Source organism: Pocillopora verrucosa, chromosome 12 (assembly GCF_036669915.1).
Source record: "Pocillopora verrucosa isolate sample1 chromosome 12, ASM3666991v2, whole genome shotgun sequence".
NCBI classification, from domain to species: Eukaryota; Metazoa; Cnidaria; class Anthozoa; order Scleractinia; family Pocilloporidae; genus Pocillopora; species Pocillopora verrucosa.
Genome location: NC_089323.1, coordinates 5,520,454 through 5,543,412, shown reverse-complemented (window position 1 = coordinate 5,543,412; position 22,959 = coordinate 5,520,454). Strand labels below are relative to the sequence as shown.

Here is a 22,959-nt window from a genome sequence, read left to right as displayed (position 1 = left end):
GAGCGAGATTGCATCAGCATTTGATCGAAAATTAGCTCGTCCTTTATGAGGCCCTTGTAGTGTGAAGACCTTTAGTGAGTGGTACTTGAAGTTACAAATATTTGAGACAGTTCCTTTTTTACTTCGGTTGATTACAATGACAATATTTGAACTGTAATATAAAATGTACCCGGCAAGCTGACGGGTAACCGGTCAAGTCGCCTGAAAGTCATCTCGCCGAAGTCATGTCGCCCGGAACCAGAGTCATGTTGCCCGAAATTCATAGTCGTGTCGCCCGAAATCCTAAGTCATGTCGCCCGAAATTTTATTGTGTGTTTAATCTTGAAGAAAAGTAACAATCCTAAGGAATAAACTCGTAAAATGTTGACTCGTAAAATGTTTTGGTCCGCTAACCTATGCAAACATGAAGTTCAACGAAGACTCAAATATCGTTGTTCATTTCAGCGTTGTTCATTGCTATGAACTAAACTGCTCATTCTTCAGTACTGATTCTAGTAATTATAAGCGGAACACTTTCAGTTATCAGAATTTGTCACACATATCAGAAAAATACGTCAAGTTCTCTTAGTTTGATTTATCGTATAAAAAAACAACCTGAAACTTTTACAGCGGTTTTCTTTTGTTTATTGTTAACCACGCGAACAAAGTGTGTTGGCATCATTCCCCTTAGGATCAGACGCGGCATAAATTATTGCAACTTGTTCAGTTGTTCCTTGTTTCCTCGGCCGGTCGCACGTAAATTTTGATCCGGTTCACCATATATAAAGAGGGTAAATTAATAACAGCACCTCATTCCGAGATAATCAGCTTGCTGAAACACGAGATCGTTAAGCGTACGCAAAAGAATTATACAGTGAGCCTTCATCCCTGTATCGAGTGCGGAAATGAAGTTCGACCACGCCAGCAAGCCCTTCAGTGCGACGATTGCGGCTTTTGGCAGCATCGTATGTGCGGGACTGGTATCGACCAACCACACGTCCTCGCGTGTAATTTGGTTTAGATGTTAGCAATAAACATGTTTGTATTAATGTGTGTCTGAATTTACGTCACAATCTTGCTTGGCAACCATGTGATGATTCTTGAGCACGCGTAGTATTCAAGATGGCGGCGTTTTCCAATGTTCCAATCGTGGTGATGTGAACCTTCGTCTGAAGCAGAATGCTTCCGCAGATAAAACAACAACAGTTAGAACCATACTGTAACTGATATTGCTATTTTTTTTTCGTGTTCTATTTTAGGATTACTATATCTGTGATATCAAACGACAGCGAAACGAACACCCGGCGTTTCACGAGTCAACATTTTATAAGTTTATTACTTGCGATTTACTTAAGATGTTACTTTTCTTCAAGTTTAAACAGTTGATAAAATTTCGGGCGACATGACTATGAATTTCGGGGCAACACGACTCTGGTTTCGGGCGACATGACTTCGGGCGACTTGACCGTAAACCCGCTGACGCATGTGCAGTCTCTAAAATGAAAAGGCTGCCGACTGTTTTCTGCTAAGATTTTCTGTTCGGGTTGCTGATACATTATATCTTTCTTAAGAAAGTAAAAATAGTGCGTGACTTTCTGACAATATTCCTTTGTCCACAGAGCCAAGTGGCCTACCACAACAAGTCACATTAGGTGATGTGACATCTACAAGTATTAAAGTAACATGGGCTCCTGTCAAGTTCGAGGATCAAAATGGAATCATCAAAGGATACAAAGTAATTTATCGAGCATTACCAAACGGAACAAACGTCACGAAAGTCGCCGATGCCGAAAACGCACTGACAATAGGGGGACTGAACGAGTTTACAAACTACAGCATCAGAGTGTTAGCATTTACTGCAGTCGGTGATGGTCCATTAAGTGTTGCTCAGGTTAAGCAAACACTGGAAGACAGTAAGTTTGTGTTTGGCATCTATTCTATTAACGTTCTCACATTTGCGTTACTCCGAACATATCTAATACATATTTTGATGAGAAATGTAAATTAAGAGGGAAAATAAAGAAAACTAGAAGAACATTTTCCTGTCTTCTGATGGGATGGTACAATCCAAATGAAAAATACTTATTAGGACACAGGTTTCAGCGCAAACCCAAGCAAATCCTTTTAAGCAGAGCTCTATGTCCATGTAGCCGACCTAAAAGGCATCGGGGCTCAAAAGCGAGACTGCATCAGCATTGGATCGAAAATTAGCTCGTCCCTTATTAGGCCCTTGTAGTGTACAGACATCTGGCGAGTGGTACTTGAAGGTACAAATATTTCGAAGACGGTCTCTTTTTTACTTCATTTGGTTACAATGACAATATTTGAACTGTACTATAAAATGTACTCAGCACATTGACGCAGGTGCAATCTTTCATAAGTAAAGGCTGCCGACTGCTTTCTGCTCAGGTTGCTGATACTCTGTATATCTTTCTTGAGAAAGTCAAAAACAGGGCGTGACTTTCTGACATTTTTCCTTTTTCGCAGAGCCAAGTGACCCACCACAACAAGTCACATTAGGTGATGTGACATCTACAAGTATTAATGTAACATGGGCTCCTGTCAAGTTCGAGGATCAAAATGGAATCATCAAAGGATACAAAGTAATATATCGAGCATTACCAAACGGAACAAACGTCACGAAAGTCGCCGATGCCGAAAACGCACTGACAATAGGGGGACTGAACGAGTTTACAAACTACAGCATCAGAGTGTTAGCATTTACTGCAGTCGGTGATGGTCCATTAAGTGTTGCTCAGGTTAAGCAAACACTGGAAGACAGTAAGTTTGTGTTTGGCATCTATTCTATTAACGTTCTCACATTTGCGTTTTACTCCGAACATATCTAATACATATTTTGATGAGAAATGTAAATTAAGAGGGAAAATAAAGAAAACTAGAAGAACATTTTCCTGTCTTCTGATGGGATGGTACAATCCAAATGAAAAATACTTATTAGGACACAGGTTTCAGCGCAAACCCAAGCAAATCCTTTTAAGCAGAGCTCTATGTCCATGTAGCCGACCTAAAAGGCATCGGGGCTCAAAAGCGAGACTGCATCAGCATTGGATCGAAAATTAGCTCTTCCCTTATTAGGCCCTTGTAGTGTACAGACCTCTGGCGAGTGATACTTGAAGGTACAAATATTTCGAAGACGGTCTCTTTTTTACTTCATTTGGTTACAATGACAATATTTGAACTGTACTATAAAATGTACTCAGCACATTGACGCATGTGCAATCTTTCATAAGTAAAGGCTGCCGACTGCTTTCTGCTCAGGTTGCTGATACTCTGTATATCTTTCTTGAGAAAGTCAAAAACAGGGCGTGACTTTCTGACATTTTTCCTTTTTCGCAGAGCCAAGTGACCCACCACAACAAGTCACATTAGGTGATGTGACATCTACAAGTATTAATGTAACATGGGCTCCTGTCAAGTTCGAGGATCAAAATGGAATCATCAAAGGATACAAAGTAATATATCGAGCATTACCAAACGGAACAAACGTCACGAAAGTCGCCGATGCCGAAAACGCACTGACAATAGGGGGACTGAACGAGTTTACAAACTACAGCATCAGAGTGTTAGCATTTACTGCAGTCGGTGATGGTCCATTAAGTGTTGCTCAGGTTAAGCAAACACTGGAAGACAGTAAGTTTGTGTTTGGCATCTATTCTATTAACGTTCTCACATTTGCGTTTTACTCCGAACATATCTAATACATATTTTGATGAGAAATGTAAATTAAGAGGGAAAATAAAGAAAACTAGAAGAACATTTTCCTGTCTTCTGATGGGATGGTACAATCCAAATGAAAAATAATTATTAGGACACAGGTTTCAGCGCAAACCCAAGCAAATCTTTTTTAAGCAGAGCTCTATGTCCATGTAGCCGACCTAAAAGGCATCGGGGCTCAAAAGCGAGACTGCATCAGCATTGGATCGAAAATTAGCTCTTCCCTTATTAGGCCCTTGTAGTGTACAGACATCTGGCGAGTGGTACTTGAAGGTACAAATATTTCGAAGACGGTCTCTTTTTTACTTCATTTGGTTACAATGACAATATTTGAACCATACTATAAAATGTACTCAGCACATTGACGCATGTGCAATCTTTCATAAGTAAAGGCTGCTGACTGCTTTCTGCTCAGGTTGCTGATACTCTGTATATCTTTCTTGAGAAAGTCAAAAACAGGGCGTGACTTTCTGACATTATTCCTTTTTCGCAGAGCCAAGTGACCCACCACAACAAGTCACATTAGGTGATGTGACATCTACAAGTATTAAAGTAACATGGGCTCCTGTCAAGTTCGAGGATCAAAATGGAATCATCAAAGGATACAAAGTAATATATCGAGCATTAACAAACGGAACAAACGTCACGAAAGTCGTCGATGCCGAAAACGCACTGACAATAGGGGGACTGAACGAGTTTACAAACTACAGCATCAGAGTGTTAGCATTTACTGCAATCGGTGATGGTCCATTAAGTGTTGCCCAGGTTAAGCAGACACTAGAAGACAGTAAGTTTGTGTTTGGCATCTATGCTATTAACGTTACATTGAAGTACAGTGTTGCTGCTTGTACACACATTACATTGACGGCTTTCCTTATTTTATTAAAAAAATATGAATTATATCTGCAATAATTTGCCTTCGTCACATTATTGAGGGGGGGGGGGTGGACTTTTTACATAGAGAGAAATTTTTGTATGATAATTTTTTTGCATGTTTTATGTTTGCCTGGTATTTTTCATGAAAGATAAAAGCGCATCGGACGGCAGTAGGTACATGTCGTTACATCTAAAGATGTAAAGCATGGCTCCTTAAGGATTCTTACTAGTAGAACTTGTGAACATAAAGAAGGAGGCACGGTGATTTGTTCATTGTTTTTGTTTGTTTTTTTTCGTTTTTGTTTTAATTGATATTTTTGGGCGTACTGTGCCTTCCTCTAAGGACGACAGGTAGGAATTAAGTTATAGTGTTGTGTAAGTCCGTAACACCTTCTCCAAACCCCTCAGGGTTTTCAAAATACACTACAAATGTCTCTTGCTGCGCGTCTTGAGTCATGTAAACTGGTTCAGCTTCGATTCTGGCATCATTGAGGGAACGTGATCGGTTTTCTTCGCATTTACTTTTGTTTTTGTCGGGTTTAGTTCGATGCTTGTTTAAGGTCTTAACGTTACTCTTTGACTACTTACCAATTTAAAGGTAAAAGCTACGTCGTCAAACGTTCTCACATTTGCGTTTTACTCCGAACATATCTAATACATATTTTGAAGAGAAATGTAAGTTAAAAGAGAAAATTAAAAAAATGAGAAGAACATTTTCCCGTCTTCTGATGGGATGGTACAATCCAAATGAAAAATAATTATCAAGACACAGGTTTCAACGCAAACTTAAGCAAACCCTTTCAAACAGAGCTCTATGTCCATGTAGCCGACCTGAAAGACATCGGGGCTCAAAAACGAGACTGCATCAGCATTGGATCGAAAATTAGCTCGTCCCTTATTAGGCCCTTGTAGTGTACAGACCTCTGGCGAATGGTACTTGAAGGTACAAATATTTTGAAGACGGTTTCTTTTTTACTTCAGTTGGTTACAACGACAATATTTGAACTGTTCTATAAAATGTACTCAGCACATCGATGCATGTGCAATCTTTCATAAGAAAAGGCTGCAGACTGCTTTCTGCTCAGGTTGCTGATGCTCTGTATATCTTTCTTGAGAAAGTCAAAAACAGGGCGTGACTTTCTGACATTATTCCTTTTTCGCAGAGCCAAGTGACCCACCACAACAAGTTACATTAGGTGATGTGACATCTACAAGTATTAAAGTAACATGGGCTCCTGTCAAATTCGAGGATCAAAATGGAATCATCAAAGGATACAAAGTAATTTATCGAGCATTAACAAACGGAACAAACGTCACGAAAGTCGTCAATACCGAAAACGCACTGACGATAGGGGGACTGAACGAGTTTACAAACTACAGCATCAGAGTGTTAGCATTTACTGCAATCGGTGATGGTCCATTAAGTGTTGCCCAGGTTAAGCAAACACTGGAAGACAGTAAGTTTGTGTTTGGCATCTGTGCTATTAATGTTTCATTTAAATACACTGTTGCTGCTTGTACACACATTACATTGACGGCTTTCCTTATTTTATTTAAAAACTTTGAATTATATCTGCAATAATTTGCCTTCGTTACATTTTAAGGGGGGGGGGGGGGACTTCTTTCATAGAGAGAAATTTTTGTGTGATATTTTTTTTGCATCTTTTATGTTTTGCCTGGTATTTTTTCATGGAAGATAAAAGCGCATCAGATGTAGTAGGTACATATCGTTACATCTAAAGATATAAAGCATCGCTCCTCAAGACTTCTTACTAGTAGAACTTGAGAACATAAAGAAGGAGGCACGATGATTTGTTCATTGTTTTTGTTTGTTTTGTTTCGTTTTTGTTTCAATTGATATTTTTGGGCGTACTGTGCCTTCCTCTAAGGACGACAGGTAGGAATTAAGTTATAGTGTTGTGTAAGTCCGTAACACCTTCCCCAAACCCCTCAGGATTTTCAAAATACACTACAAATGTCTCTTGCTGCGCGTCTTGAGTCGTGTAAACTGGTTCAGCTCTGACTCTGGCATCGTCGAGGGAACGTGATCGGTTTTCTTCATTTTTAATTTTGCTTTTGTTGGGTTTGGTTCGATGCTTGTTTAGGGTCTTAACGTTACTCTTTGACTACTTACCAATTAAAGGTAAAAGCTACGTCGTCAAACGTTCTCACATTTGCGTTTTACTCCGAACATATCTAATACATATTTTGAAGAGAAATGTAAATTAAAAGGGAAAATTAAAAAAATGAGAAGAACATTTTCCCGTCTTCTGATGAGATGGTACAATCCAAATGAAAAATAATTATTAGGACACAGGTTTCAGCGCAAACTCAAGCAAACCCTTTCAAACAGAGCTCTATGTCCATGTAGCCGACCTAAAAGGCATCGGGGCTCAAGAGCGAGACTGCATCAGCATTGGATCGAAAATTAGCTCGTCCCTTATTAGGCCCTTGTAGTGTACAGACCTCTGGCGAGTGATACTTGAAGGTAAAAATATTTCGAAGACGGTCTCTTTTTTACCTCAGTTGGTTACAATTACAAAATTTGAACTGTACTTAAAATGTACTTAGCACATTGACGCATGTGCAATCTTTCATAAGAAAAGGCTGCCGACTGCTTTCTGCTCAGGTTGCTGATACTCTGTGTATCTTTCTTGAGAAAGTCAAAAACAGGGCGTGACTTTCTAACAGAATTCCTTTTTCCGCAGAGCCAAGTGGCCCACCTCAACAAGTCACATTAGGTGATGTGACATCTACAAGTATTAAAGTAACATGGGCTCCTGTCAAATTCGAGGATCAAAATGGAATCATCAAAGGATACAAAGTAATTTATCGAGCATTACCAAACGGAACAAACGTCACGAAAGTCGCCGATGCCGAAAACGCACTGACGATAGGGGGACTGAACGAGTTTACAGACTACAGCATCAGAGTGTTAGCATTTACTGCAATCGGTGATGGTCCATTAAGTGTTGCCCAGGTTAAGCAAACACTGGAAGACAGTAAGTTTTTGTTTGGCATCTGTGCTATTAATGTTTCATTTAAATACACTGTTGCTGCTTGTACACACATTACATTGACGGCTTTCCTTATTTTATTTAAAAACTTTGAATTATATCTGCAATAATTTCCCTTTGTTACATAATAAAAGGGGGGGGGGCTTCTTTCATAGAGAGAAATTTTTGTGTGATATTTTTCTTGCATCTTTTATGTTTTGCCTGGTATTTTTTCATGAAAGATAAAAGCGTATCGGAAGGCGTTAGGTACATGTCGTTACACCTAAAGATGTAAAGCATCGCTCCTCAAGACTTCTTACTAGTAGAGCTTGTGAACATAACGAAGGAGGCATGGTGATTTGTTCATTGTTTTTGTTTGTTTTGTTTTGTTTTTGTTTTTATTGATATTTCTGGGCGTACTGTGTCTTCCTCTTAGGACGACAGGTAGGAATTAAGTTATAGTGTTGTGTAAGTCCCTAACACCTTCCTCAAACCCCTCAGGGTTTTCAAAATACACAACAAATGTCTCTTGTTGCGCGTCTTGAGTCGTAAACTGGTTCAGCTCCGACTCTGGCCATCGTTGAGGGAACGTGATCAATTTTCTTCGCATTTGTTTTTGCTTTCGTCGGTTTTGGTTCGATGCTTGTTTAGGGTCTTAACGTTACTCTTTGACTACTTACCAATTTAAAGGTAAAAGCTACGTCGTCAAACTTTCTCACATTTGTGTTTTACTCCGAACATATCTAATACATATTTTGAAGAGAAATGTAAATTAAAAGGGAAAATTAAAAAAATGAGAAGAACATTTTCCCGTCTTCTGATGGGATGGTACAATCCAAATGAAAAATAACTATTAGGACACAGGTTTCAACGCAAACTCAAGCAAACCCTTTCAAACAGAGCTGTATGTCCATGTAGCCGACCTAAAAGGCATCGGGGCTCAAAAGCGAGACTGCATCAGCAGTGGATCGAAAATTAGCTCGTCCCTTATTAGGCCCTTATAGTGTACAGACCTCTGGCGAGTGGTACTTTAAGGTACATATATATCGAAGACGGTCTCTTTTTAACTCGTGAATTGCGCGCATGCGCAGGAGCGAGTTGTAGATATGATGCGGAGAATAGTGCTCGTTCGCTCGCTCGATTGGTCGATTCCTGTAAACTTTTTTTCGATTTTAGGCTTTTGAGTGCATTTGATTATTTTTGGCGAGCAATAAACAAAGGAAATGGCGACCTTTGTTGCTAAGAATAGTGGTGGGGTGAAAAAGAAGTCAATGATAATCTTAAGAGAGTTTTGTTTTTTCGTTTTAGTTTCAACAAGCGACGCCAGCGACTGGCAGGCATGCAAGGTTTCACACTGAAATAACAGAACAACCTTCGTTTTTCATAAAATTGTAATTTACAATCCTTGAACTTGAAAACAATCCGAAGATTCGTTGAAAATATCACTCACTAAGAAGCGCTCGGAGTTTACAAATGTTCAAAAGCTTTTTCTGTTATGGCGTGAGATTGAGGACAAAATCGATCATTACGTTTCGTATCGTGTGTTTTTCCTGTGTGAAGCAACTAAAGATGCCGGCGACTGACGAAATTACAAATTAACACTACAATCAAATAACACCTAAACAAACAATTTTAGCTACCGATTTTCCGTGAATTCTTAAAGAACAATTTTCTTTTAAGATTCAAGACAATTTGAAGATTCAAAATAAATATTACGTACTAAAATGCGAAAATTATACACCACAAAATTGATAAATTGGCCTGAAATGAAATTCTATCTTGTTCTTGATTATACGTTGCCTAGCACGTGACTAAAATCTACCCAGGCGGAGATCCAAAATGAAGGTGGCAGTCTTGGCTTTGTTATATCACTCAAAACTCGTTCCCGTTTGTCTCTTTTGATAAAGAGGGAATTGTTAATGTTTTCATTGAGACAGTATTGCCTTGATTTTCTAATATTTACAATGATAGACAGTAAATTTCACTTTTCACCCACATTTACTTCCAACCTTTTCTTTTGAACCAGAAACAAAAATGATATACGTTTAAAACACATGACATCATCCACCCTTGTCTAATGTAATAGCATGATCATTTCAATTGTAATGCCTTCTTATCCCAACGTTACTTTGTTTCTTTGCTACATTAGCGAACACTGAACTACTGCTCGTACTCTAGATATGACAATCAACCACAAAATTCCCTAAATCAGATAATATTAGACATAATCCAAAAAAATCATGTGTAAATTCACGAGTTTGCTCACAGAGCACTTTGATTTACTTCAGTTAGTTACAATGACAATATTTGAACTGTACTATAAAATGTACTCAGCACATCGACGTATGTGCAATCTTTCATAAGAAATGGCTGCCGACTGCTTTCTTCTCAGGTTGCTGATACACTATATATCTTTCTTGAGAAAGTCAAAAATAGTGCGTGACTTTCTGACAATATTCCTTTTTCCGCAGAGCCAAGCGGCCTACCACAACAAGTCACATTAGGTGATGTGACATCTACAAGTATTAAAGTAACATGGGCTCCTGTCAAATTCGAGGATCAAAATGGAATCATCAAAGGATACAAAGTAATATATCGAGCATTACCAAACGGAACAAACGTCACGAAAGTCGCCGATACCGAAAACGCACTGACGATAGGGGGACTGAACGAGTTTACAAACTACAGCATCAGAGTGTTAGCATTTACTGCAATCGGTGATGGTCCATTAAGTGTTGCCCAGGTTAAACAAACACTGGAAGACAGTAAGTTTGTGTTTAGCATCTATGCTATTTGCATTACATTGAAGCACAGTCTTGCTGCTTGTACACATATTATATGGATGGTTTCTTTATTTTATTTAAAAGCTTTGAATTATATCTGCAACAATTTGCCTTTGTTACATTATTACATAGATAGAAGTTTTTGTGTGGAAATATATGTTTTTTTTACATCTTGTAAATTTTGTCTCGTATTTTTATTATCTTTAATTTCAAGAAAGATAAAAGCACATCTGAAGGCAGTAGGTACATGTCGTTACATCTAGAGATGTAAAGCAGTGCTCATCAAGAATTCTTACTAGTAGACTTTTAATCGCGAGGAACTAGGCATGGTATTTTGATCATTGTTTTTGTTTTGTTTGTTTTTGTTTTGTTTGTTTTTGTTTTGTTTGTTTTTGTTTTTATTTTTATTTATTACGTACTGTGTCTTCCTTCTAGGACGACCATAGGCATTATGTTATGGTGTTGTGTTAGTCCGCAACACCTTCCTCAAGCTCCTCAGGGTTCTCAAAATACACTACAAACGTCTCTTGTGACTTGTCTCGACGCGTGTAAACTAGTTTAGCTCCGACTGAAAGAACGTGATCGGCTTTCTTTGTATTTAATTTTGTTTTTGTCGAGTTTAGTTCGATGCTTATGTAAGGTGTTATCTCTACTTTTCCACTACTTATGGATTTAAAGGTAAAAGCTACTTCGTCAAACTTACCCACATTTGCGTTTTACTTCGTACATATCTAATACATACTTTGAAGAGAAATGTTAATTGAAAGGGAAAATAGAAAGTGAAAAGAACATTTCCTGTTTTCTGATTGGATGGTACAAACTAAATAAAAACTAATTATTAGGACACAAGTTTCAACGCAAACTCAAACAAATCCTTTCAAATAGAGCTCTATGTCCATATAGCCGACCTAAAAGGCATCGGGGCTCAAGAGCGAGATTACATCAGCATTTTTCAGAAAATTGGCTCAACAATTATCAGGCCATTGCAGAGTGCAGACCTCTGAAGGGTGGTATTTGAAGTTACAAATGTTTCAAAGACAGTCTCTTTTCTACTTCGACTGGTTACAATGACACTATTTGAACTGTAATGTAAAATGTAATTAGCACATTGACGCATGTGCAATCTCTGATATGAAAAGGCTGCCGACTGCTTTCTGCTCAGGTTGCTGATATACTATATATCTTTCTTGGGAAAGTAAAAAAAAGTGCGTGACTTTTTGACATTATTCCTTTGTCTGCAGAGCCAAGCGGCCCACCACAACAAGTCACATTAGGTGATGTGACATCTACAAGTATTAAAGTAACATGGGCTCCTGTCAAATTCGAGGATCAAAATGGAATCATCAAAGGATACAAAGTAATTTATCGAGCATTACCAAACGGACAAAACGTCACGAAAGTCGTCGATATCGAAAAAGCACTGACGATAGGGGGACTGAATGAGTTTACAAACTACAGCATCAGAGTGTTAGCATTTACTGCAATCGGTGATGGTCCATTAAGTGTTGCCCAGGTTAAGCAAACACTGGAAGACAGTAAGTTTGTGTTTGGCATCTATACTTTTGACGTTTCATTGAAATACACTGTTTCTGCCTGTAAACACGTTATATTGACGGCTTTTTTCTAATTTTTTCTTTAAAAACTTTGACTTGTATCTGCAACAATTTGCCTCTATTACATTTTTGTCATTATTACCTAGACAGAAGTTTTTGTGTGGTAATTTTTTTTTTGCATATTCTTTATTCGAATATGAAAAGGCTGCCAACTGCTTACTGCACAGGTTGCTGATACACTGTATATCTTTCTTAAGCAAGTTAAAAAAAAAGTGCGTGACTTTCTGACAATGTTCCTTTGTCCGCAGAGCCAAGTGACCCACCACAACAAGTCACATTAGGTGATGTGACATCTACAAGTATTAAAGTAACATGGGCTCCTGTCAAGTTCGAGGATCAAAATGGAATCATCAAAGGATACAAAGTAATTTATCGAGCATTAACAAACGGAACAAACGTCACGAAAGTCGCCGATACCGAAAACGCACTGACGATAGGGGGACTGAACGAGTTTACAAACTACAGCATCAGAGTGTTAGCATTTACTGCAATCGGTGATGGTCCATTAAGTGTTGCCCAGGTTAAGCAAACACTGGAAGACAGTAAGTTTGTGTTTGGCATCTATGCTATTAATGTTTCATTTAAATACACTGTTGCTGCTTGTACACACATTACATTGACGGCTTTCCTTATTTTATTTAAAAGCTTTGAATTTTGTCTACAACCATTTGCCTTTGTCACATTATTACATTGACAAACGGTTTTGTGTGGTAATTGTTTTTACATTTTCTGTGTTACGCGTTGTATTTTTTATTATCTTTAATTTCATGAAAGATAAAACCGTATCGGAAAGCATGGGGTTTGTGTTCTGTCAAGTTAAGTTTAAGATGTAAAGCATAGTTCCCCAAGAATTCTAGCTAGTAGACTCTTCAACGCGACAAACGAGGCATAGTGTTTTGATTATTGCTTTCGTTTGTTTTTGTTTTTGTGCGTACAGTTCCTTCCTTCTAAGACGACCGTAGGTATTGTGTTATGGTGTTGTGTAAGTCCGTAACACCCTCCATAATCCTTTAGGGTTTTGAAAATGCACTACAAACGTCTCTTGTAGTGCGTCTCGCCTCGTGTAAACTGGTTCAACTCCGACTCTGGTCATCGTTGAGAGAACGTGATTGGTTTTCTTCGCATTTACTTTTGCTTTTGTCGGGTTTAGTTCGATGCTTGTTTAAGGTCTTAACGTTACTCTTTGACTACTTACCAATTTAAAGGTAAAAGCTACGTCGTCAAACGTTCTCACATTTGCGTTTTACTCCGAACATATCTAATACATATTTTGAAGAGAAATGTAAATTAAAAGGGAAAATTAAAAAAATGAGAAGAACATTTTCCCGTCTTCTGATGGGATGGTACAATCCAAATGAAAAATAATTATCAAGACACAGGTTTCAACAATACTCGAGCAAACCCTTTCAAACAGAGCTCTATGTCCATGTAGCCGACCTAAAAGGCATCGGGGCTCAAGAGCGAGATTGCATCAGCATATGTTAGAAAATTGGCTCTACCATTATCAGGCCCTTGTGGTGTACAGACCTCTGGCGAAAGGTAATTGAAGGTAAAATAATTTCAAAGACGGTCTCTTTTCTACTTCGATTGGGTGCAGTGACAGTATTTTAACTCTAATATAAAATTTACCCAGCTCATTGACGCATTTGCAATCTCTAATATGAAAAGGCTGTGGACTGTATTCTGTACAGGTTGCTGACACACTTTATATCTTTCCTGGGAAAGTCCTAAAATGTGCGTGACTTTCTGACAATATTCCTTTGTCTGCAGAGCCAAGTGACCCACCACAACAAGTCACATTAGGTGATGTGACATCTACAAGTATTAAAGTAACATGGGCTCCTGTCAAATTCGAGGATCAAAATGGAATCATCAAAGGATACAAAGTAATTTATCGAGCATTACCAAACGGACAAAACGTCACGAAAGTCGTCAATACCGAAAACGCACTGACGATAGGGGGACTGAACGAGTTTACAAACTACAGCATCAGAGTGTTAGCATTTACTGCAGTCGGTGATGGTCCATTAAGTGTTACCCAGGTTAAGCAAACACTGGAAGACAGTAAGTTTGTTTTTGGCATCTATGCTATTGGCGTTACATTGAAGTACACTGTTGGTGCTTGTACACATATTATATGGATGGTTTCTTTATTTTATTTAAAAGCTTTGAATTTTGTCTACAACCATTTGCCTTTGTCACATTATTACATTGACAATCGTTTTTGTGTGGTAATTGTTTTTACATTTTCTGTGTTACGCGTTGTATTTTTTATTATCTTTAATTTCATGAAAGATAAAATCGTATCGGAAAGCAGTAGGTTTGTGTTCTGTCAAGTTTGTCTGAGGATGTAAAGCATCGCTCCTCAAGAATTCTTACCTGTAGACTTTTGAACACGACGAACGAGGCATGGTGTTTTGATTATTGTTTTTGATTTGTTTTGTGTGTTTTTGTTTTTAATTTTTGTTTTGGTGCGTAGTATGCCTTCCTTCTAGGACGAAAGTAGGCATTATGTTATGGTGTTGTGTAAGTCCGTAACACCTTCCCCAAACCCCTCAGGGTTTTCAAAATACACTACAAACGTCTCTTGTAGCTCTTCTCGACTCGTGTAAACTTGTTGAACTCCGAATCTGGCCATCGTTGAGGGAACGTGATCGATTTTTTTTCGGGTTTGGTTCGATGTTTGTTTAGGGTCTTAACTTTACATTTCCACCACTTATCGATTTAAACGTTAAAGTTACGTCGTCAAACGTACTAACATTTGCGTTTTATTCTGACAATATGCATACATTAAATAATAATGTAAATTACAAGGGAAAATAAGGAAAATGAAAAGAACATTTTTCCTGTATGCTCATGTCGTGGTACAATTCAAATGGGGTAGGTGGGCAGTTGCCCAGATACTGATATTGATCCATATTGCCTTTAGTGAATATAGAATCGAGTGTTTAAGGTTAACTCCCCCCCCCTTCCAACGTGCAACCCATGGGCATTTGGCTGTGGTCCGGACCAAAGGGGTGGGGAATTTGAACTTTGTCTCCTTGCCTGTGTGGGTTGTGGAATTTGAATCATAACTGTCAAGTCTTTCCTGTGGAATACCCATATTTTATCTTAAAGAAGAGGATGCATCGTTTCTCTGTAACTCTGAGTTTCGCGAGAGAGAGTTACAGAGAATCGATGCGTCCTTTCTTTAACTTATGTATACATACATACATATACATATACATTCATACATAAATATATACACATACATATACATAAATACATATATATATTCCATCAAGAGTTGTATGAGAAACAAAACATTACGTGCCCGCTTGTGAATGCAGATTTATCTTATATCAATCCCGAAGATAAATTCGTATCCTCGCGTGGTCATGAAATATCTTCTGTATGTACTCGGCATCATTCCAGTGATGTCACATTATGAAGATAATAATCAACATTTTTCCTATCTTGTTTTCAGAGCCCAGTGGTCCTCCTCGGAATGTAGATGTAAACAGTACGACATCAACAAGCATTCTTGTCACGTGGGATGAGGTTTTGCCGGATTTACAGAATGGTATCATTCGTAGTTACAACGTGAGCTATCAGGCAGTAGCAGAGGCTGGATCTGCTGGGCCTATTTATTTGACAAAAGTTAAGGCTCCTACAAGGCAGGTAAACCTGACTGGCCTAACAAAGGATATGCATTACAATGTCAGTGTGTTGGCATCCACAATCAAGGGCGACGGGAATTACAGCAACCCAAAGACGTTTAGAACAAACGAAGACAGTAAGTCCTTCTTTTTCAACTTTGCGACCATTTAAAGTAAACTCGTCAGAAATAACTTTTAAAGTCAACACGATCGGGTCGTGTCCTCATGAAGAGTAAAAAAAGGGGGAAGGGGTAATACGAGCAATGCTAACGTCAAAATCACCAAGAACAAAAGAGCAGTTCAATGATGTCTAGTCAAATTCTCCTTGTCCGTTTTCTATGAAGCCCGTCAATAGTTCGCGTTTTAAGTGGTCATTTGTTTCTTGTCACCTGCACCTTGCACGAAGTTTGTCGACGCTTTGGTGCAGCTAAAATCTTTAAAATTGGCTAGTAATTAGACCTTCGATGCCATTACCATCCTTCCTGTCATTCTATAGGTTGACGTTTTTCGTCTGCACCACGGCTTTAGGCCTTCCGTGTAAAGAGAACGCGAGTTGTCATTGTCGGTCCCAGTTACAAGCAAAAATGTTTTTTTCTAGAAAATTTCTAGAAACCACTTATATAACAATCTAGAATAAACCACGGATAATTTCAGAAGACTGATACGACAATTTAAGACCTCAACTTATTTCAATCGCTTGGATGCTCTTGGACAATGGAAAATGGCGGACTAAGCGCGTAATGTCTAGCTGTTGATTAGAATCCTTTTATTTTATCCCTAACACACACACCCAGTATGGTCCGCCCACAGGCAGACCACACTAGCCACGCTTGCCTTGTTTCCCTTTCCCCTCTTAAAGGCTTCCGGCCAAAAGTAATTTCGTAGAAAAGACGCTTTAAATGGCCTAAGAAGGCTAAAATATACCACAAATGAGCTGATTAACATTTTATTTAACTTTATTGAGATATTCAAACCGAAATATAATTAAGATATGCAATTTTTAGAGCTTTATTCATTACCCTCATAGATTTTACTGTGGTCTACTATTTATTATTATTATTATTTTATTTTTTTTTTTTACGTACGTTTTGTTCTGTTTTCAAAGAAGGACCATTTAACCATAAATACTTCACTAGATGTGGCAACCCTCTAAACCAAATTTCGGTTGAAGTTATCTACCCATATATGTGTATTTTCTGTGTAGCTGCTATCACTCTACAGAATGGCGTTTGTGTAGAGTGGGGACTGGATGAAAGAGCATGCCCACCAATATTTCTATTTCTTACATTTACTTTTAGTGAAATTTTTAATTACATTTGCCTTGTTTCCTCTTTTTCGCCCAGGGCCGAGTGGTCCTCCGCAGAGGGTACAAGGTGATTTCACTAGTTCAACTAGCATCATGGTTAAATGGGATGTTGTGCGTGAAGACCAGCAACATGGTGAAATCATAAGCTATACTGTCAGGTACAAAAAATTAACGGATGGTACTTACAAGGACAAAGAAGTGACCTCAAGATCTTATGAATTAAAGAGACTTGATAAATACACAGTCTACAAAATTGAGGTCCTAGCTTCTACCAGAATCGGAAATGGGCCACCAAGTGAACCCATCGAAGAAAGAACAGACCAAGACAGTAAGTAAAAATGACTGATTTTTTTTTTCAGGCTGAACGCCGTTAAAGATATAAACTACGCTGTGTCCACCACTTTATGTTCTTCATTCGGTGGCTTATTCGTTCATTCGTTTATCCATTTATTTATTTATTTATGTACGCTTATTCGATTTTGGAATTTCTTTCCTAGATTTTAGGCTCTTTGTAAGCATTTCACCCTATCTATGGTAGACAAACAGAATTACATACTGAAATGTAGGAACGTGGACAGGGATGTCCTAAAAATGATGTTATGCGCTGGTGTTGGAAATGAGACTAACAAGTCTGCTGTGTTCTAAAACTTCACCTTTTACTTTGATCAACTTGTTTTCCCTCTCCTTTACACTGAACTACTCTCACGCTCTGGTCTTTCTCTTTTAAATATATTGCGATCCTATTCTTCTCAATGTCTAAATTATTTATCACCTTATCGAGAAAATCAACCGGAAAATCAATTAATATTGAATAATCTCTGACACTAGACTTTATTCCACACTTTCCTCGTATTATGTGAAAATCATGTTAATTTCTCTTTTTCTTTAAAAATAATATTTGTTGACGCTCTGAGCTACGTTCTGGAACATAATGATTTTTCATGACAACGTGGAATTTGCCCTTTCTACCATTATTTTGATTTACTGCATGGAAATAACGCAATCACGACACGACATATGTTAGGATGATTTCATGTCATGTTCAAAACTAGAAATAATAACCAGTGATTGAAAACTGTTATTTGTTGCAGAACCTGAGGGACCTCCTCAATCAGTCACCGTAACGACTGTAGACAGCAGTAGTATCAAAGTGACATGGAAGCCGGTTCTTCAGAAATTCCGCCATGGTGTTTTTACGCAGTACATCATACTTTACAATTATTCCAGTGAAGGAAACCCATTAGAACACAACGTATCAGGAAAAGTTGAGGAAGCAGTTGTTGGAGGACTCAAGCAATCTACTAAATACACAATCCGTGTTTTGGCTGCAACCGTGAAGGGAAGGGGTCCACCGAGTAGCCCTAAATCTGCTACAACCGAAGGTAAGGAAGAAATTTAAATGGTTTCAAGTGGTAAGGGTAAGCGTAAAACGCTTTCCAAACTATTTTTTCATTCATAGCGGCAGTATTTTGGCAAAAAACACGGAAATTTCTCCTATGCAATGAAAGCCAAATGCTACAGTTTTCACGGATTAAAAAAATGTGTTGCTTCTAAAGAGCACCATTTTGTATAATTCAACGGGGAGTTAAACGGAGGTGCATTTTACTCATAAAAATGTTTAATTTTTTACTACGTTGGTTGTTAACTCTGGTCAAAGTAGACCTAATGCTCTGCACGTTTAAGAATGGAACGATAAAGTATTTGATGCTAACCCTTAATATGTTTAAGCGGTTTTTAATTTCATTTTTTTATTTGACATGGTATTACGAACTGTAATGCAGAAATTCTGCAAGGTTTTACGCCCAATGCTGCAGAAATTCTGCATGGTATGGTGTCTAATGCTGCAGAAATTTTGCAAGGTTTGATGGCCCAAGTGTGCAAAATTCTGCACGCCTTGACGTCCAGTACCGCAGAAATTCTGCATGGTATGGCGTCCAGTACCGCAGAAATTCTGCAAGGTTTGACGTCCAATACTGCAGAAATTATGCACGCCTTGACGTTCAGTGCTGCAGAAACTCTGCATGCCTTGATATCCAGTACTGCAAAAATTCTACATGACGTTCACAGCAGAAGAAATTCTGCAGGCAAAGACATCCTGAATGAAAGAAAAGAAAGAAGAAAAGAAAGATTTTTTTTTCCTATAAAAAAAGAATATATATGTGTGTGTGTGCTTGTGTGTGTGAGCGTATAAACAGTGGTATGTTGCTCGCACCAATCAGATCGTTTGGAGTATGTATCTCGCACCAATCAGAGCGTCGTTTTTGTTCTTTGGTTTGAGAGGTGTTCAAATTTCAACGAAGTAATGGGGGATTCGGAGAGAGCGGTTCGTAAAATAGAATCATCTTTTAGAAAGAGAAATGTTAGTTTTTCTGTGTTTTTAACGTGTATTTTACCGCGCTTTATGAGAAATGCGATACCACTGGACGGATGAAAGATATCAGATTACCTATAGTAAACGTGTTACTCGTGCTGTGAAAGTGGTGGATGGTTGTTCGAGAGAAAATGGAGTCCTGTGCACGGTAGTACGATCATGGTTATATTTCCTTCCCGACGAGAGTTAGAGGAAAATTTTTTAATCAAATATTCCTTGAGGTGTTGATGAATTGCACCAAACATTTTGATGTGAGCAGTTCTTTAACGGCAAGCTGTGTTGCAAGATTCATGATTTGTTGAGTGTGCTGATTATATTTTTCTGAATTGGTTTGCTCGGTGCTATCTCTAGATGAATGTCTGATTAAAATTAACTATGGACGATTTTGTGTATGTTTTCGATGCCTGGAGAAAGTGATCTTGAGTCGTCTGTGTTTGGCCAAGGACGAATTCAGATACCATCGTTAGCATGTTTATTTGATTTTGTTATCTGGAATGAATGATTGACGGAGCTAAGTTAATACGACGTGATTAACTAACGTCCTAAGTATATCAAGTCGAAGGAACAGTTTTGGTCTCGGTCCGCATATCGCTTAAAAAGATGATGATACGGACCACGTGCAAAGCTGTCGAATATTGCGCGTGTTAAATATTCAATAGTGACATATCATTTACATCTACATCTACTTTTATTGCGTTGGTAAAATCTGTATAGACTTCACACCAACCAACTCGCTCACAAAGTGAAAAGACTCTATGAAGGCTTGAAATTATATTAAGATCGATTTTGATCAATAAACGGGCCAGGAATATTCCTCAATAATGCAAATAATCGTGAAAGCTGATCGCGGAAAAGCGATTGCGTGACGATCGGTAAGTTGTAAGGTGACAGGTTACCACATACCAGACGAAAAAACTCTTTAGATTCTCAGTCTGCATTTTGTACCCACTCTGCAGTCTGCAGTCTATATTTTGTACCTAGTCTACATTTTGTATCCGGTCTGCAGTCTGCATTTTGTACTAACAGGTATCCGTGGCACCAATATAGTTCATTTTCGGTTAGTTATTCGCACAACACACACTATCTACGACAAAATACCTGTGTGTGAGTTGATTCGACATTTTCGTTCTTTTCCGCGTTAATATCCTAAAAATGTAGAAATCACTTACAATGTTTCAAGTAATCCACCCACCCCCAAAAATAACAACAATACTAAATAACAATACTGTGCATGCTGATGTGTTTTGAATGACAGGATAAACAAGTGAAAATAACTCCACGGTTGGAAACTAGAGGCTGTTAACGGAGGCCCATACCCGCCTCATTAAACAGAACTAATCATAAATCAGGCTTTTTAATCAAATGGCTAAAGTTGTTGAAAGGAAATTAATTTTCTTTTCCCTGCAAGAAAAAAAAATCGTTTGATTAAATTTTTGTACACATTCAGGATGGACTCCTGACACGTTTAAGATTCTTTTAAAAGTTTGTTTTCAACTTTTCAAAAAAATTTTGCTAAATTAAAGAAAAGATGGAAGTAATCCTGTCTTGGCATAAAGAGATCATCTGGTGCAGAAAAAGATGATCTGTTCATTTATAAAGAAATTTCAAATTAGACGACCTTGGAATGAGAGCGCTTAAAGCCGAATTTGCATCACCATCACCGAGAGACGATATCGTCATAAATTCATGTGACAAAAATTTTTTTCCACGAAGTTACCTGTTCAGTAATTTTCATTTCAACTAACGATACAAGATTTCAGATTTTGGACTCCTCTTCCTTCTGTTCACAAGGCAATACGGTACTGGTGATCAAATAGCATCCAAGAAAATTGCTCTTTCACTGCTCACACATAGATGTCTAGGTGTCATTTGCCTTGAAACAGACCGGTGTACAATTACAAAATTTAAGGTTTGTAAGGCCTCCTTCTGTATGTAGGGATCTGAAATATTAAGATAAAGAGAAGTTACATCACGTGGACATTTTCAAAAAAGAATGTATGAATTCATCAACACTATCTTGACTATGATTTGGACAGGTATTAGTGCAACAAGGCCAGCTTGACATTTGAGCAGATAATGTTTTACTGAAGTTTAGCTTTACTGAACCTTTTGTATAACCGTGGGTTTACAAATTGAAACACATCCCTTCAGTGAATTCGTTGGAACTAATTCGAGCTGAGAGAAGACCGGTAAGATGCGACGAATTTTCGAAAAATCAGTTTACACCTCACGTATATGAAAGGGAAATTTACTAATCTCTTTTCTTGTGTGCATGGTTTTAGAGAAATCTTGAGGTTTTCACTCTATGAAAAAAAAATCAGGGTTAAAGTATACTTCAGGCTTAATACAGTTTCGTAAATTCACAAATAACGTTAAACTTTCTGTAAAATTCACGCGTCTCATTTTAACTTTGGCTTTCATCACGCGTCACGTATAAGCCCTTGATGATGCACCAGTTTATTCATACCTTTAAGTTTCCTCTCAGAAGGTGATTCTCCAGAGGGTTCAACAAAGGAATGTGATGACTTTTGCAAAGATTCCGCACCGATTATTTTTGGAGAAATGGTCAACTCTTGTTCCTGTTCTGTAAAGATACGCAGCTCCTAATTGTATCTTTTTAATGCATCATACTTCCAATATTCCCATTCCCCTTATCTTTCGGAGGCATTTGGCGCACGAGGAATTTAACGGACGCAAATCAGATGTGAGTTAGCTTAAAGGCCAACTTTTTCAAAGCTGGCAGACCTATGAATCACGAACTTGTGCCTTCTCATCATTGCCGCTCTTGCGATAAAATTTAGGGAACAATTATGAGCAGCGAAGAGAAAGGATCGTGTCTAAAAGTACACACGAGTGACCACGAGTGACCACGAATGATCACGAGTGAAAAAGCGAAAAAAGTTAATCATTAACTAAAATAAAAATAATTGATTAAATAAGAAATTTTTCAATTTAATTTGAATTTTATGGGAAATATTAAAGGAATGTCCGATGCAAGTCCTGAACCGTGAGATGAAAGTGTAATGAAGATTCGAGACAATCGTAGCCGAAATTGATAGAAAATGACGTATTTTGTGACAAATTTCTACTGAGTAGGGGAGGAAGGTGAAATTTCCTTGCGTCAAAATGGCGGAGGAAGTCGCCTCCGGAAAGTCGAAGACTGCTTCCAAAGCGAAAAATACATTCTCAGATGAGGAAACAGAGAATATGATATCACTGTGGAGCGAGGAAGAGGTTCTTTTCCTTCTCTTGCAAATTATTGAAACAATGACCGCGGCCGAAACGAGGTGAAAATGTCGTGCGCGTGTAAATTGTCCTAAGTCATGTCGTAGGCCTGTCGTAAGCTTGTCGCATGCGACAAAGTCGTACCGTGTAAAGAGTTTAAACGCTGAAGTTTTGAGCGTTCGCCCTTCGTCAGAGCGATTGGCTAACGACAAATTAGAGTGATTAGATAACGATTAATGGTCTGAGCGAAACTTTGTTTCCCCGGCACAAAAGTTAGCGATATCACCGATACAAATACAAATTTACCAAACGCTTATCGAATCGTCATGTCTGAGTCTTTCATTGATTTATGAATTGTCCTCGATGGAGATGTAGAACCCACAAACTTTTAATAAAAGCTCGTTTTAAGCCTATTTTCTTGTTGCGAAAATTGATAC

At 38.2% G+C, this 22,959-nt stretch overlaps 1 protein-coding gene across 1 annotated transcript in view; it reads left to right on the top strand.

Moving 5' to 3' along the window:
• The window catches only part of LOC131791619 (titin-like), a 79,287-nt gene that overhangs the window by 45,966 nt on the left and 10,362 nt on the right, over positions 1–22,959 (top strand). The window contains exons 32-44 of the mRNA XM_066159679.1: positions 1,599–1,892; positions 2,467–2,760; positions 3,337–3,630; positions 4,208–4,501; positions 5,754–6,047; positions 7,299–7,592; positions 10,058–10,351; positions 11,611–11,904; positions 12,231–12,524; positions 13,753–14,046; positions 15,449–15,757; positions 16,964–17,254; positions 18,018–18,308. Of these exons, the coding sequence (XP_066015776.1) occupies positions 1,599–1,892; positions 2,467–2,760; positions 3,337–3,630; positions 4,208–4,501; positions 5,754–6,047; positions 7,299–7,592; positions 10,058–10,351; positions 11,611–11,904; positions 12,231–12,524; positions 13,753–14,046; positions 15,449–15,757; positions 16,964–17,254; positions 18,018–18,308 (3,831 nt within the window). The remainder of the gene's footprint in view (positions 1–1,598; positions 1,893–2,466; positions 2,761–3,336; positions 3,631–4,207; positions 4,502–5,753; positions 6,048–7,298; positions 7,593–10,057; positions 10,352–11,610; positions 11,905–12,230; positions 12,525–13,752; positions 14,047–15,448; positions 15,758–16,963; positions 17,255–18,017; positions 18,309–22,959) is intronic.